This window comes from Primulina huaijiensis, chromosome 14 (assembly GCF_012295235.1).
Source record: "Primulina huaijiensis isolate GDHJ02 chromosome 14, ASM1229523v2, whole genome shotgun sequence".
Classification (NCBI taxonomy): Eukaryota; Viridiplantae; Streptophyta; class Magnoliopsida; order Lamiales; family Gesneriaceae; genus Primulina; species Primulina huaijiensis.
This window is the reverse complement of record NC_133319.1, coordinates 3,639,029-3,651,798: the sequence shown is the minus strand read 5'-3', so window position 1 is coordinate 3,651,798 and position 12,770 is coordinate 3,639,029. Positions and strand designations below refer to the sequence as shown.

The 12,770-nt window shown below is 34.3% G+C and overlaps 2 protein-coding genes across 6 annotated transcripts; both read left to right on the top strand.

Annotated features, from left to right (window-relative positions):
* Positions 1–4,065: 4,065 nt before the first annotated feature.
* On the top strand, positions 4,066–9,111 carry LOC140957748 (asparagine synthetase [glutamine-hydrolyzing]). Of its 3 annotated transcripts, XM_073415123.1 has the most exons (14): positions 4,066–4,168; positions 4,317–4,449; positions 5,625–5,763; positions 5,989–6,084; positions 6,214–6,355; positions 6,460–6,650; positions 6,741–6,902; positions 6,980–7,060; positions 7,158–7,379; positions 7,468–7,602; positions 7,765–7,851; positions 7,944–8,030; positions 8,337–8,444; positions 8,552–9,111. In XM_073415123.1, the coding sequence occupies exons 2-14, from the start codon at positions 4,370–4,372 to the stop codon at positions 8,795–8,797; spliced, it is 1,776 nt and encodes a 591-aa protein (XP_073271224.1). In that variant the 5' UTR covers positions 4,066–4,168; positions 4,317–4,369; the 3' UTR covers positions 8,798–9,111. The 3 variants fall into 3 exon arrangements, with proteins under 3 accessions (XP_073271224.1, XP_073271223.1, XP_073271225.1); XM_073415122.1 differs by having other exon boundaries at positions 4,114–4,449; XM_073415124.1 differs by having other exon boundaries at positions 4,115–4,449; positions 7,771–7,851.
* A 272-nt stretch (positions 9,112–9,383) lies between these two features.
* LOC140957750 (acyl-coenzyme A thioesterase 2, chloroplastic-like) lies at positions 9,384–12,366 on the top strand. 3 transcript variants are annotated; one of them, XM_073415127.1, is made up of 6 exons: positions 9,384–9,539; positions 9,637–10,109; positions 10,416–10,593; positions 11,054–11,517; positions 11,656–11,784; positions 12,031–12,366. In XM_073415127.1, the coding sequence occupies exons 2-6, from the start codon at positions 9,723–9,725 to the stop codon at positions 12,175–12,177; spliced, it is 1,305 nt and encodes a 434-aa protein (XP_073271228.1). In that variant the 5' UTR covers positions 9,384–9,539; positions 9,637–9,722; the 3' UTR covers positions 12,178–12,366. The 3 variants fall into 3 exon arrangements, with proteins under 3 accessions (XP_073271228.1, XP_073271229.1, XP_073271227.1); XM_073415128.1 differs by having other exon boundaries at positions 9,389–10,109; positions 12,042–12,366; XM_073415126.1 differs by having other exon boundaries at positions 9,390–10,109.
* Positions 12,367–12,770: the final 404 nt, after the last annotated feature.

The window sequence follows — 12,770 nt, the reverse complement described above, 5'->3', positions numbered from 1 at the left end:
TTTGGATCCTATTTTTTTATTATTAATTATTATTATTATTATTCAGATCGCAAAATTGCTTGAAATGGTGAATTGGGTGTTCTTTTTTTGTGTTTTGAGTCAATTGTTCAGATTTTGTTTTTCGTTTGCGATGTGTAAAATTTGATTCGAATAATAATATCTCTATTCATTAATGTTGGAGTGTTCCAAATTTTAATCGATTCGACTCTTTTGTTTTATGTCACACATGCCGCAATCTGCGTTGATTTCAATTTAGAGGGCTCAAGAGAGATCTCCACGAAGTTTTCTTAAGCGACAGAATTGAATTTCAATTATATACGATATATCCGAGCAACAACGTAAATGTGTTGTTATGAGACAAACTTACACATCATTTAATGTGAGAATGAAGAGTATATGCGTATTGTGAGGCAGTCTCACGAATCTTTATATGTGATATGAGTCAACCCTACCGATATTCACAATAAAAAGTAATACTCTTAGCATAAAAAGTAATAATTTTTCATGAATGATCTAAATAAGATATATGTCTCACAAAATACGATCTATGAGACCGTCTCACACAAGTTTTTGCCAAAAATGAAATATTAATTGATCATGTATTTTTATTTCTTTCCAATTTTGATTATTCGAAAAAAAAAATCAGTCAGAAACACGTTCATAAAATATTTAAATAATATGATATGGTATGTAAAGATTGAATTTTAGACGATTGTACATATATGGTCAATTCATCCATTATGAAATATAAAACTTGAAATAAAAACTCATTTAGAACTTAGAAGGTTGAACTATAAAGCATCGTTTAATTTGTGTGATATGATAAGTAAATGATATATAATAAGAGTGATCATAAACTAAAAAGCATGGATAAATTATTTTGGCCGAACGTAAACATGTTCGAACTTTTTTCAAGCCAAACTCGATCTCAAATTATTTTGTTCGATAGGTAGCAAACTGCTCACGAATTTTAATATTTTATTAATATAATATAATCATATATTAAATAAATAAATTCTAAGTATTTCGGGCACTCATTTTCGAGTAATAATTTAAGTAGCTCGCGAACATGTTCGAATCTTTCTAGCTTAACTTGAACTCGAGGTTTAATTCGAACCGAATTCGAGCAATTTTTTTAAAAAATTTTGAATTTCGAATCGAGTTCAAACTCAAATAGAACTAATTCGATCCGAACTTGAGCTTTCCCTAAGGAATGATGCTTATCATAGTGCTACGGCCTAATAGGTAGTTCTATCGTACCCATATTATATTTATTTATTTTATAGTTATTTTTTTAAAAAAAAATTTATTTGATAATGTGATTTCATATATGTTACTTGTCAATAAAATAATAGAGAATAATAATAATAATATTTTTACAGGGAAAAAAATTTTGAGAGGTAAAAATAAATTTTCGTTTGACCCAAAATAAATGTTTTTAAAAAAATAATAATAAAGTTTTAAATTGAGATGACGTTTATCTACACTTGTTTGGTGAAATCGAACGAACAGGAGTGAGATGCAGAAGAATATGCGTCCACTATAATTATTGGTTGGTGTATATAATTAATTTATAAACAGGCCAACAACAACATACGGTACAATGAAACCTAACATACCACATGGTCATAAATAAAAAATAATATACATAAAATTCATTAAATTTACTTATATTACTCTCTTTTAACACAAAAATTCTTATTCGTCTCAAAAATGAATTTTATCAGATATATCTCCAACTCGACCTGATTCATAAAAAATTATTATTATTTGTATCAAAAGTATTACATTTATTTATAAATACAGATCGAATAAACACACATTACAAATATAAATTTGTAAAATAGTCCACATGAAAAGTGTGCATGTACCGAATTTAATGTTGTCCATTCCCTTTTAAATGTTTAGTTTAAGTATTATCTACATTGGGATAAGATATCATATCTGCAATTTAATTAATCCAGATATTTATTTATATTTATATATGGGAAGAAGAGCCAATAATGGTTCTATTTAAAACTTTGAGTAGGTCTTTTCACGGTATCACGGATCTCTCATGTTTATATTTACAATAAAAATTAATATATTTGACATAAAAAGTAATATTTTTTAGTTGATGACTCATATAGAATATCTGTTTCACAAAATTAACCCGTGAGACCTTCACACAAGAGTTTTTGTGTGTAAAACCTTAGTTTAATTGTGTTTAATCCTCGTTTCTTTTTGGTGTTTTTTTGAAAATCGCTCTACTTCGAAAATTCATGGCAGACACCAATATTTTAATAGGATTTTGTAACAATCACAACCGAGCTTATCCATAGACATTCGGGAAGCGGAAGAGGCCCGCGTGGGCCGGTTTAACGGGAACCGGACGTGTGTTTGGTCCACTCCAACAATTGATGGCTAAGGGTTGGCCATTTGGCCCAAACCAATTAAAAAAAGTCGAGAACTTGTGATGGATAAGATCATCATTAATTAATTTCTTAAAAACAAATAAAAAATTTATATTTTGGATAATACATAATAAAATTGCGATTTCAGTTAGCAAGTAGTTAACGCAAAGATCACTTCTAATCCTTTAAAAATAGTTTACTTTTTTTTTATGATATTGATATATTATAATACATATAAATTTTATTACAATAAAACACTTCTAATCCTTTAAAAATTGTTTACTTTTTTTTAAAAAAAAAAAACCATAAATTTGGCTCCATATGTAGGGGTGGGTATCTCGTACCGAAAATTATATACTCCACCGAAAATTACGGTATAAGAAAATTCAAAAAGATACTGTACCGAAATACCGAAAATTTCAGTACGTATAACTAGCATATCGATTATACCAAAATTGTACGGTATACCAAAAATTTCGGTACGATATCGAAAAAACCTTATATTTTTAAAATTTTATAAATTTATTGTTTTAAAATATTTTTTCCCACCCCTATCCATATGCACCTCTAATTCCAATTACAAGTCATCACGCCTGCATTTTAATCAAATCAAAATCGGGGTTGCACTATCCATCTAACTATTTGAAATTTGGGTAGTTTGGAAAGGTGATAATTGATTTCAAAAGTAATTTACACGAATTTAAACCTACGTAGAATTATCAAGTAATTTTTTTACTCCAAAAAGGAGGTTTTGGGGAAAAGTTTTTCTTGTGTCAAAGATAAAATGTCTCTTATCCAATATATAATATATTAATATTATTGTAGATTTGGATATAGGTGTAGATATGGATATGGATACTATATTTCAATCTTTTTAAATTAAACAAAATGCTTGAATTTGTGAAATATTATCTCGCAAAAAAACTCAAAAATGAGGTGGACTGTCCAAATTTCAATCGGCATCTAAAAATAAGAAGGATGGTATATTCCGGGGGATGGAACTTCCCAGTCCCATCAAAGTTGAAGGTCGTTGCTCTAAAGATTGGAAGATCGTGTAACTAAGGGCAAATTCTTATAGCTGAGGAGACATGTCTAAAATGCTACAAGGAACATGAACATGTGATCCTGTTATAGATTATCAAATAATCACAATAATTAATACGCGAGTTCCATGTTTGATCTACCTTACATGAAAAATTTATAGGCAAATTACTCAATGGATAGCAAAAACTCGACGAAACGTATCCGAATACAAAAAGGCAGAGTACATTCTTTGTGCCAAGTGAAATACATTACATCCCAAGGAATTCGGGTAAATATCGAATGCAAATGATGAAATAAAAGGTAACGAAAAAGATTTCATTTGAATATCATAATATCATCCAAAAATATTTTTTAAAAAATGTAAAATAAGGATTTGGGAACCTCATCCATTCCCCCGTGGATGGCACGTGACCACAAATAATACAGTGAATATTTAAAATCAATCGATTGTTTTTTTTCAAAAAAAAAAACTTATCACAAGTTGGGTGCCACACGTGAACATTTTCTTGGACAATGTATAATAATAAATGGATAACGTTAGATCAGCAATGGTCGCCGCATAAAGAGAAAATTAATTAATTAATTAAGAAAATTGGCGAGGAAGAGTCGCCGCATGGGGGGTCATTTTCTGCCCCCTACTTTTGGCTATAAATATGCCATTTCAAGCGATGCATTCAACACAAACAAGCACTTCAAAACAAGATCAGAGACTGATTCAAAGATTATTTTTTGTGTGTTTTTTTTCCTTATGCGTACGTCTCTCGCATCTTCTTAGGATCACAGTCTTGTGCTTCCCTCCCTCAAATCACGGCTTTTGAGTTTCTATTCGCTTCTGTTTTCCGTTTTGTAACCGTTTCATTATATTTTTGGAATTTGCAGTTTTGTTTCTTTGGAATAAGATATTGTGATTTTTCAGCCTGTAAGTAGTGATCATGTGTGGGATACTAGCAGTTTTGGGTTGTTCCGATGACTGTCAAGCCAAGAGGGTTCGTGTCCTCGAGCTTTCACGCAGGTTATTTACTTTGATTTTTAGTTTGTTTACTCAGTTTTTTGTGTGCATTTTCTTTTTCGTCAATTATTTAATAGGCATAAGGATCTGGGAACGTAAAAAGTTTCGATTTTCACAACGAGTGTAAGTGAAAACAACGAGTTAAAAAATGGATAATTCAAGATGATATAATCGGATGCTGGCTTGCTATTCCGACCCTTTTTTGTTAGAAAGCTACTTACTTTGAATGGACAGTGGGACTGATGAATTATTTTACTCTACCAAGTTTATTTCATGCATGAAAATATTACTCCATACCAAGTTGAAAAGTCTGGTTTTGGTCTCTCGTTCTCCTTGAAATATATATTTTTATAATAATGATCCTTTTTTTTCCTCATATATAATTTTCTATTTATTCCGTAATAACATCAAACACAAATAGATCAGCAGTTTTTGGGTCGTCAGTCACTCAGTCTTAATCTTTTGTGTGATGAAATTGCAATTTTGGCGTTATCTATTTGTTCATTAATCCAAAAGACATATATATTAATAAAATTTTTAATGCAAGATACTTATAATTTAGTGGACAGAGTATCTAATTTTTAATTATAATGTTGTATGTTCATTCATTATTTAAATATTCATCAAATTAATTATAAAAAAGATTCTGCAAGCACGTACGAACATATAAAAAATCACCAGTATATAATATATGTCTCGTTATCTTTGTTTATTTCTAATAATTTCACTCACCTGTCCTACGTCAGGCTGTGCCACACTGCCACTGTCGTATTCTCACACAATAAATATTAAAATTGTAAAAATTTTAAAAATATATAACTAAAATCTAATTTTGATCCAACAAACTACTAAAATCAATGGCCAAGGGACAAATTTATTCTACAAAAAAGGCAATTTTACATTTTTTTTGTTCTTAGCAGTTTACAAAAATTTTAAACTCATAATAAAGAAATCGTCAACTATTTACGAGTCATTTTGTGTGTGTATTTCTCTATGTATATACATATAGTTATCTATACGTATGTGTTATTTATTTATGGATAAGAGATGTAATTGTTATTGGAACTAAAAATCTAAACTGGAATGAAGTATTTGACATTTGTTGGTTTTTACTGTGTCTGCAAAATTTTGTTAGATTGCATAAATTGAACAGCAGCTGATATCTAGTTGTTGCATAGATTGAAGCACAGGGGACCTGATTGGAGTGGACTTTATCAGCATGGGGACTGCTATTTGTCCCACCAAAGGCTAGCAATTGTGGATCCGGCCTCCGGCGACCAACCCCTCTTCAATGAAGATGGCAAGATTGTAGTCACGGCAAGTTTTTTAATCTTGGAAAAAATTATATTTGCAATGGTTTTGGTGGTTATTTTTTTGGGAAAATTTTGGATATTGACTCAGAATCTTTTCTTTTTTGTCTTGAATAGAATTGTTAGAAATAATATTATAAGTTCCGAAAGATATCCTTTAAGTTGTCATGATTCATAGGAGGTGTGGATTTGAAAACTATTCACTCTTGATATATATTATTCCTGAATCCAGGTAAATGGAGAAATCTACAACCATGAGGCATTGCGTAAGAATTTGCCTAATCACAAGTTCCGAACTGGAAGTGATTGCGATGTTATTGCTCATCTAGTGAGTGTTTCATTTTTATCGCACAAAAGCCTCTGGAGGTCGAGAAATTTGTGTTTGTTATTTCTTGATGTTAATCTGTTTAAATGACTAAACAATGAAATGGGCTATCTTTTTTGTTTTAAAAATCAGTATGAAGAGCATGGAGAAAATTTTGTGGATATGCTGGATGGAATGTTCTCATTTGTGTTGCTCGATACTCGTGATAACAGCTTTCTTGCTGCCCGTGACGCCATTGGGATCACTTCCTTGTATATCGGCTGGGGACTTGATGGTAGTGTTTCTGAGTAATCTATGACCTTTTATTCATGGTGAATGAAATTTTTAATTCCATAAACAGTGGTGTTGGGATATTGTAACCTCAAGTTATTGATATAGGTTCGGTTTGGATATCATCGGAGCTGAAAGGGTTGAATGATGAATGCGAGCATTTTGAAGTTTTCCCTCCAGGGCATTTGTACTCGAGCAAGATGGCCGGTCTTCGAAGATGGTACAATCCTCCATGGTTCTCCGAGGCCATTCCTTCAACCCCATATGTACCTTTAGACCTGAGGCGTGCTTTTGAAAAAGTGAGACCGTTTCCAAATTTATTCAAGGCTAACTCAGTGAATAAAAAGATGTTTTTAGATTGATTGTTTTTTTGGCGAAAAATCATTCAGGCCGTTATTAAGAGGCTGATGACTGATGTTCCATTTGGAGTTCTTTTATCGGGAGGACTTGATTCATCATTAGTTGCTGCTGTTACGGCTCGTCACTTGGCGGGCACGAAAGCTGCGAAACATTGGGGAGTGCAGCTGCATTCTTTCTGTGTTGGCCTTGAGGTCAGTCACGGTAATCCTGAAAATTTAGAGTTTATCATTTTTGTCAACACAAAAGATTTTTATCTTTTCTTGTTTAGGGGTCGCCTGATCTGAAAGCTGCAAGAGAAGTTGCTGATTATTTGGGTACTGTTCACCATGAATTTCATTTCACCGTTCAGGTTTGCCTTTTCGAGCCTACATGGGATATTTCGTTTGATTTTTATCTGAAGTTTATTCGTGTTCCTGAGACAACTAATCTTTTATGCTATGTTACAGGATGGTATCGATGCGATTGAGGATGTGATATATCATATTGAAACATATGATGTAACTACAATTCGGGCAAGCACTCCAATGTTCCTTATGTCACGTAAGATCAAATCACTTGGAGTGAAAATGGTCTTATCAGGTGAAGGCTCGGACGAGATTTTTGGTGGTTATTTATACTTCCATAAGGCGCCTAACAAGGATGAATTCCATCGTGAAACTTGCCACAAGGTATAAAATGTGAAATGATCTACCATTTCTAAAAAGACTGAAGAACCATGATGATATCAAATATATTTAAGCTTTACATAAAATACAGATTAAGGCCCTTCACCAATATGATTGTTTGCGAGCAAATAAGGCAACTTCTGCTTGGGGTTTAGAGGCGCGAGTTCCATTTTTAGACAAGGAATTTGTGAATGCTGCAATGAGCATTGACCCTGAGTGGAAAATGGTAAGGCCCATATTCCTAGTTTTCATTATAAACTTTTGTGTTATCAAATTAATTTCCATATTTTCACACTGTCTCAGATCAAACCAGAGCAAAAAGGCCCATATTCCTAGTTTTCATTAAAAACTTTTGTATTATCAAATTAATTTCCATATTTTCACACTGTCTCAGATCAAACCAGAGCAAAAACGTATTGAGAAGTGGATTTTGAGGAAGGCCTTCGATGATGAGGAGCGCCCTTATCTTCCGAAGGTATTTGAGATTGATCCGTTCGGGTGCTTGCGTGTAGCTAAATATTCATAATTTGAAAAAGTTTACAGATTTTTCTGTTTGGATTCTTGCAGCATATTCTCTACAGGCAAAAGGAACAATTTAGTGATGGTGTGGGCTATAGTTGGATTGATGGACTCAAAGCTCACGCTGAACAACATGTATGTATTGTACCGACTTTCACTAAAATGGCTGAATCTCAACTTTTATGTATTCCCATTCTTTGTGACGACTAATTTTTTGGTAAAACATATTTCGGCGGCGAGATCTGTCGAACCTCTGGCTAAAATTTACACAAATTTGAAGAGCAACTAAATTAGTATTTTAACTTCTGCCTACATCCGATCATGCTTTTTGTTTTTTTTTGGAAAAATTGATAATGTTTCTTCTTTTTACTCCTCAGCCTGTTGTATCGGGCATTTCTGCAATACAAGATGATAAATGTATTCGGTACGTTCTCTTAACAGGTCAATGACAGGATGATGCTCAATGCTGCGCATATCTTTCCCCATAATACTCCAATCACAAAGGAGGCCTACTATTACAGAATGATATTCGACAGATTCTTCCCACAGGTATGGTTTGTTTCAGATGCGCGAATGAAGAGAATTCAAATCCGTGCCTATTTCTTGGCTTAGAAAAGGGCGATATCATGATACATCACTATTATTTTCCAATGCAGAACTCGGCCAGCCTCACTGTCCCAGGTGGTGCCAGTGTGGCTTGCAGCACTGCTACTGCTGTGGCATGGGACGAATCTTGGTCCAAAAACCTTGACCCATCAGGCAGGGCTGCCATTGGTGTGCATAATTCGCCCTACGAGAAACGTGCAACCGTTGTCGCTAACGGGAAGTTGCCTACTAAAGTCACCGAGCCCGTGGCACGAGTGATGGGGACTACTGCACCAGGGCTAACCATTCGGGGCTAGCACGCAGCTGCTCGCCGATTAAGCAGTTTGGTCTATAAGTTTGAAATATTATCAGCAGCAGTATCTATTTTAATTGCTGCTGTATTTGGGTTGTGTATAATATATATTAACTTAAATAAAAGTATTGCTGTTGGTACATAGTAAATGAATTTAGACACCAGCTTCGGTAGATCATCTGTTGTTTTCTAGCTCGACTTTGTTATTCAAGCAACTCCTTTAACCAAGAAACTGTATTGGCCTCTGTTTCGTTATCACTATATTGTCTATGTTTTGTATTCATATATGTCATCAAGATAAATTTTGTTGTCAAATCATGAATCTATTTGTGTGTTGCAAAATACAATCTAAAATATTATATTTTGTCCAACCCATGCAAAATCTTCAAAATTCCATTTCCATTTTAGTAGAATAACTGATTTCAAAACAAGCGATATCGAATAAAAAATTGAAAATAAAAATCTTTGCTACTTTTTCTGTCCGATTGAATGACGTATTTTTCTAGGTTTTTACCTTTTTATTCTAAGCATATTTATATTATAATATAAAAAAATCACACAACGGTGAGGGAATGTTGCAGTTTTGTCAGAATCAAAGAATATTTATATAATATATTAAAGCACAACGGCGAGGGAATGTTGCAGTTTTGTCAGAATCGAAGTAGGAGTTGATTATGTAATAATGCTGCTGACCTAGCTTTCTCCGAAGCCGGCGACGCCTTTAACTAATCTGTGAAAATCTCGTGGTTCTCCCTCTTCCGCTTCCAATTTCTCACTTTCTGGTGTTTTTCTCTGGATTGTTGGTACCCACTTGAGTAATTTTCCCGAGTATCCTTAGTTCAGGCTGAAATTTCATCAAGAATCAGTATTCAAGAATCACCATTCATTTTCCTTGTTCAGGTGATATTCTCAGTTCTAATTTCAATTCAATGGAGTCCAATCCCTCTTCCCCAAATCCAATTCCAATTTATTCCAATTTTACTTCACCATTTGAGTACTCTCCCGAGAAAAGTGAATCCAAATCTTCAACAAGGAAGCCTCTTAGTTTGTGGCCTGGAATGTACCACTCACCTGTCACAACTACCCTTTGGGAAACAAGGTCTAAGATCTTTGAAAGGCTTCTTGATCCTCCGCTTGATGCCCCCCCACAGAGTGAATTGCTCACAAAAAAACCATCACAGAGCAGAATGACTGTTCTGTACAATTTCTCTAATGATTATACGCTGAGAGAGCAATACAGGGATCCTTGGAATGAGGTCAGAATTGGGAAGTTGCTTGAAGATCTTGATGCTCTTGCAGGAACCATATCTGTCAAGGTAAAATGCTTTCAAGATAGCCTTTTTTTTTTTGCAGTGTGTTTATATTCGATGTTTGTACTCAGCCTAGCATCTGGATGGTGTATACATTTTGTATTGCTGTGCTTTTAACATCGATTTGTTTCAGGGCTCTAATTTTCTCAGATAGCAAGATTTATCCCTTCGCCGTTTGCTGTATTTGATTGGAATATACAAATCATGATAGGAATAACCTTGTTTGTGAGAAGGGTGCTAGGCTAATGTAGAAACAACGTTCTATGTTTTGTTTTGTTTTGAAATCTTTCGTTTCTTCCTTGGGTGATATAGCACTGTTCAGATGATAATAGCACTACTAGACCACTCTATCTGGTGACTGCTTCTGTTGACAAAATGGTGCTAAAGAAGCCAATTTTTGTTGACGTTGATCTGAATTTATCTGGTGCTGTAATTTGGGTTGGCCGGTCTTCAATTGAGATTCAGCTCGATGTGACTCAGCCCGCCACTGGTACTTTCTTTTCTAGCCAATACCAGTTTTGTCTTCAAATTATTCCCTTGATTCTATTATCCACATCTGCCTGACAACGGGTTGAGCAGCAATCACTGTCCTGTTGTCCGTGTGGTTGTGTACTTGAGTTGACTATCAAAATATTGTGCTTAGGCTGCTTTGCTATGGAAAATATTTGTCACACCACTAACAAGTAACACCGGAGTGTAGCTTTTGGTATTAATGACAAATGTTTGGTCTTAAAATTGATATCAAATTGCACATTGATTAAAATAGGTCGTTTTGGCCGTGATTTAAAATTTTTGAGTAATATAGTGACAAATACTCGATCTTATGGAATGTTTAGTCCGACCCAAAAGCGAGGATAAAGCTCAACGCTTGAAGTTCTGCCAAAGTCAAATTAATTAAGATAGACTTGTGCACATCTTTAACTAAAAGAAGTTATTCTTCATTGTGATAGCTGAAGACACCGATTCAGTTGCCTTGACTGCGAACTTTATTTTTGTGGCTCGTGATTACAAGACGGGTAAAGCTGCTCCTGTGAATCGACTAGCGCCAGAAACAGAACAAGAGAAGTTGCTCTATGAGGCTGCAGAACTAAGAAGCAAACTGAGAAAAAATAAGTTAAATGGTGATAAAAAAGTTGGTGAAAATGGAGAGGTGAACAGATTCAAAGCATTACTAGCTGAGGGACGCGTCTTCTGTGACATGCCAGCCTTGGCAGACAGAGACTGCATTCTTCTTAGAGATACTCGCCTCGAGAACTCTTTAATTTGTCAGCCACAGCAAAGAAACATTCATGGTAGGATCTTTGGAGGGTTTCTGATGCTCCGAGCATTCGAATTAGCTTTTTCAACATCCTATGTGTTTGCTGGAGTGATGCCATCCTTTATGGAAGTTGATCATGTTGATTTTTTGAAACCGGTACGAGCATATGGTTATATCTATTTGATTTTTTACGGATACTAAAATTCAGTAACATGTAAAGAAGTAATTTATCATGCCAAATGCTACAATAGTCGTTCAACGGCTAATCAATTGTCATTTTGATGAACACCACAGGTGGATGTCGGAGACTTCTTACGTTTCAAATCATGTGTATTGTATACAGAATTCCAGGATTCGGATCGGCCCCTAATCCACGTAGAAGTTGTCGCTCATGTTACAAGGCCTGAATTCAGGTCTAGTGAGGTATCTCTCTTACACTAAATACGGAAAACAAATATTTTCTAAATTTTGATCTCGTTTAACGGCAATCTGTGCATGCATATACGAGACACGCACGTTATATTCAAATATGACTTAGATGTACAAAAAAGAGGTGGCTGGTCTCTTAATAATATCAAAAATGAGTTAAAAATATATCCATTGGTTGCTAATATGCTTCTTTCGAATTCTTATCGATTAACTGATATGCTTCGTACTTTTGATAAATAGGTGTCTAATAGGTTTTACTTCACATTCACCGTTCGTCCAGAGGCGAAGGCAATGATGAATAATGGTCATAGGATTCGAAAGGTGGTTCCGGCGACAGAGGAGGAGGCACACAAAATCGCTGAGCGAGTGGACGCTGATTTATTGTAGCCGTTTCAACAGATGAACCTCATTGCACAATTAGAGTACAAGTTCAACATAAATTTGATGAAAGGAGGAAATATGATTTTATATCTAATCTTATCGTTGAAAAACAAAGTACATATCTGAATATGAACATCAACCACTCTTGAAAGAATCGAATTCCCCCCGTCATTTTGGTATAAATCATTGTTATTTTCGTATGAGTGAAAATAAACATAACACATATATATATATATATATATTCAATGTTTTAAAATTTCAGTGTCAGGCAACTATCACACACTGCTCTAGACTCCCGCCATGCTAATCACATTGTGTATATTTTGCGACATGTAGTATAGAATATTGGGCAGGATATCGAGTTCCGGGATTCATTTCCCTTCTGCTTGCAACAAGCTATAAAATTTGAAAGTCTGCATCTTTAATGAAATTTCTATCCCAGTGCTAAATGAAACATAACCCGTGCTACTTGAATTGGGTCAGATCAAATGAATCTCTCCGTTCTTATAACGCTCGTCATGCATAATTAAAATCTCTTTATTGGGGTTCCCCTGTGTATCGATGTTCACTCTCCTGAAAAATTTGTTTAAAGTATCCTA

Coding starts and splice junctions, on each gene's coding strand:
- LOC140957750 (XM_073415127.1), top strand. CDS start 9,723: ATGGAGTCCAATCCCTCTTCCCCAAATCCAATTCCAATTTATTCCAAT. Junction 11,518..11,655: donor ATGTTGATTTTTTGAAACCG/GTACGAGCATAT, acceptor TGAACACCACAG/GTGGATGTCGGAGACTTCTT. Junction 11,785..12,030: donor CTGAATTCAGGTCTAGTGAG/GTATCTCTCTTA, acceptor TTTGATAAATAG/GTGTCTAATAGGTTTTACTT.
- LOC140957748 (XM_073415123.1), top strand. CDS start 4,370: ATGTGTGGGATACTAGCAGTTTTGGGTTGTTCCGATGACTGTCAAGCC. Junction 5,764..5,988: donor ATGGCAAGATTGTAGTCACG/GCAAGTTTTTTA, acceptor TCCTGAATCCAG/GTAAATGGAGAAATCTACAA. Junction 8,445..8,551: donor TCGACAGATTCTTCCCACAG/GTATGGTTTGTT, acceptor TTTCCAATGCAG/AACTCGGCCAGCCTCACTGT.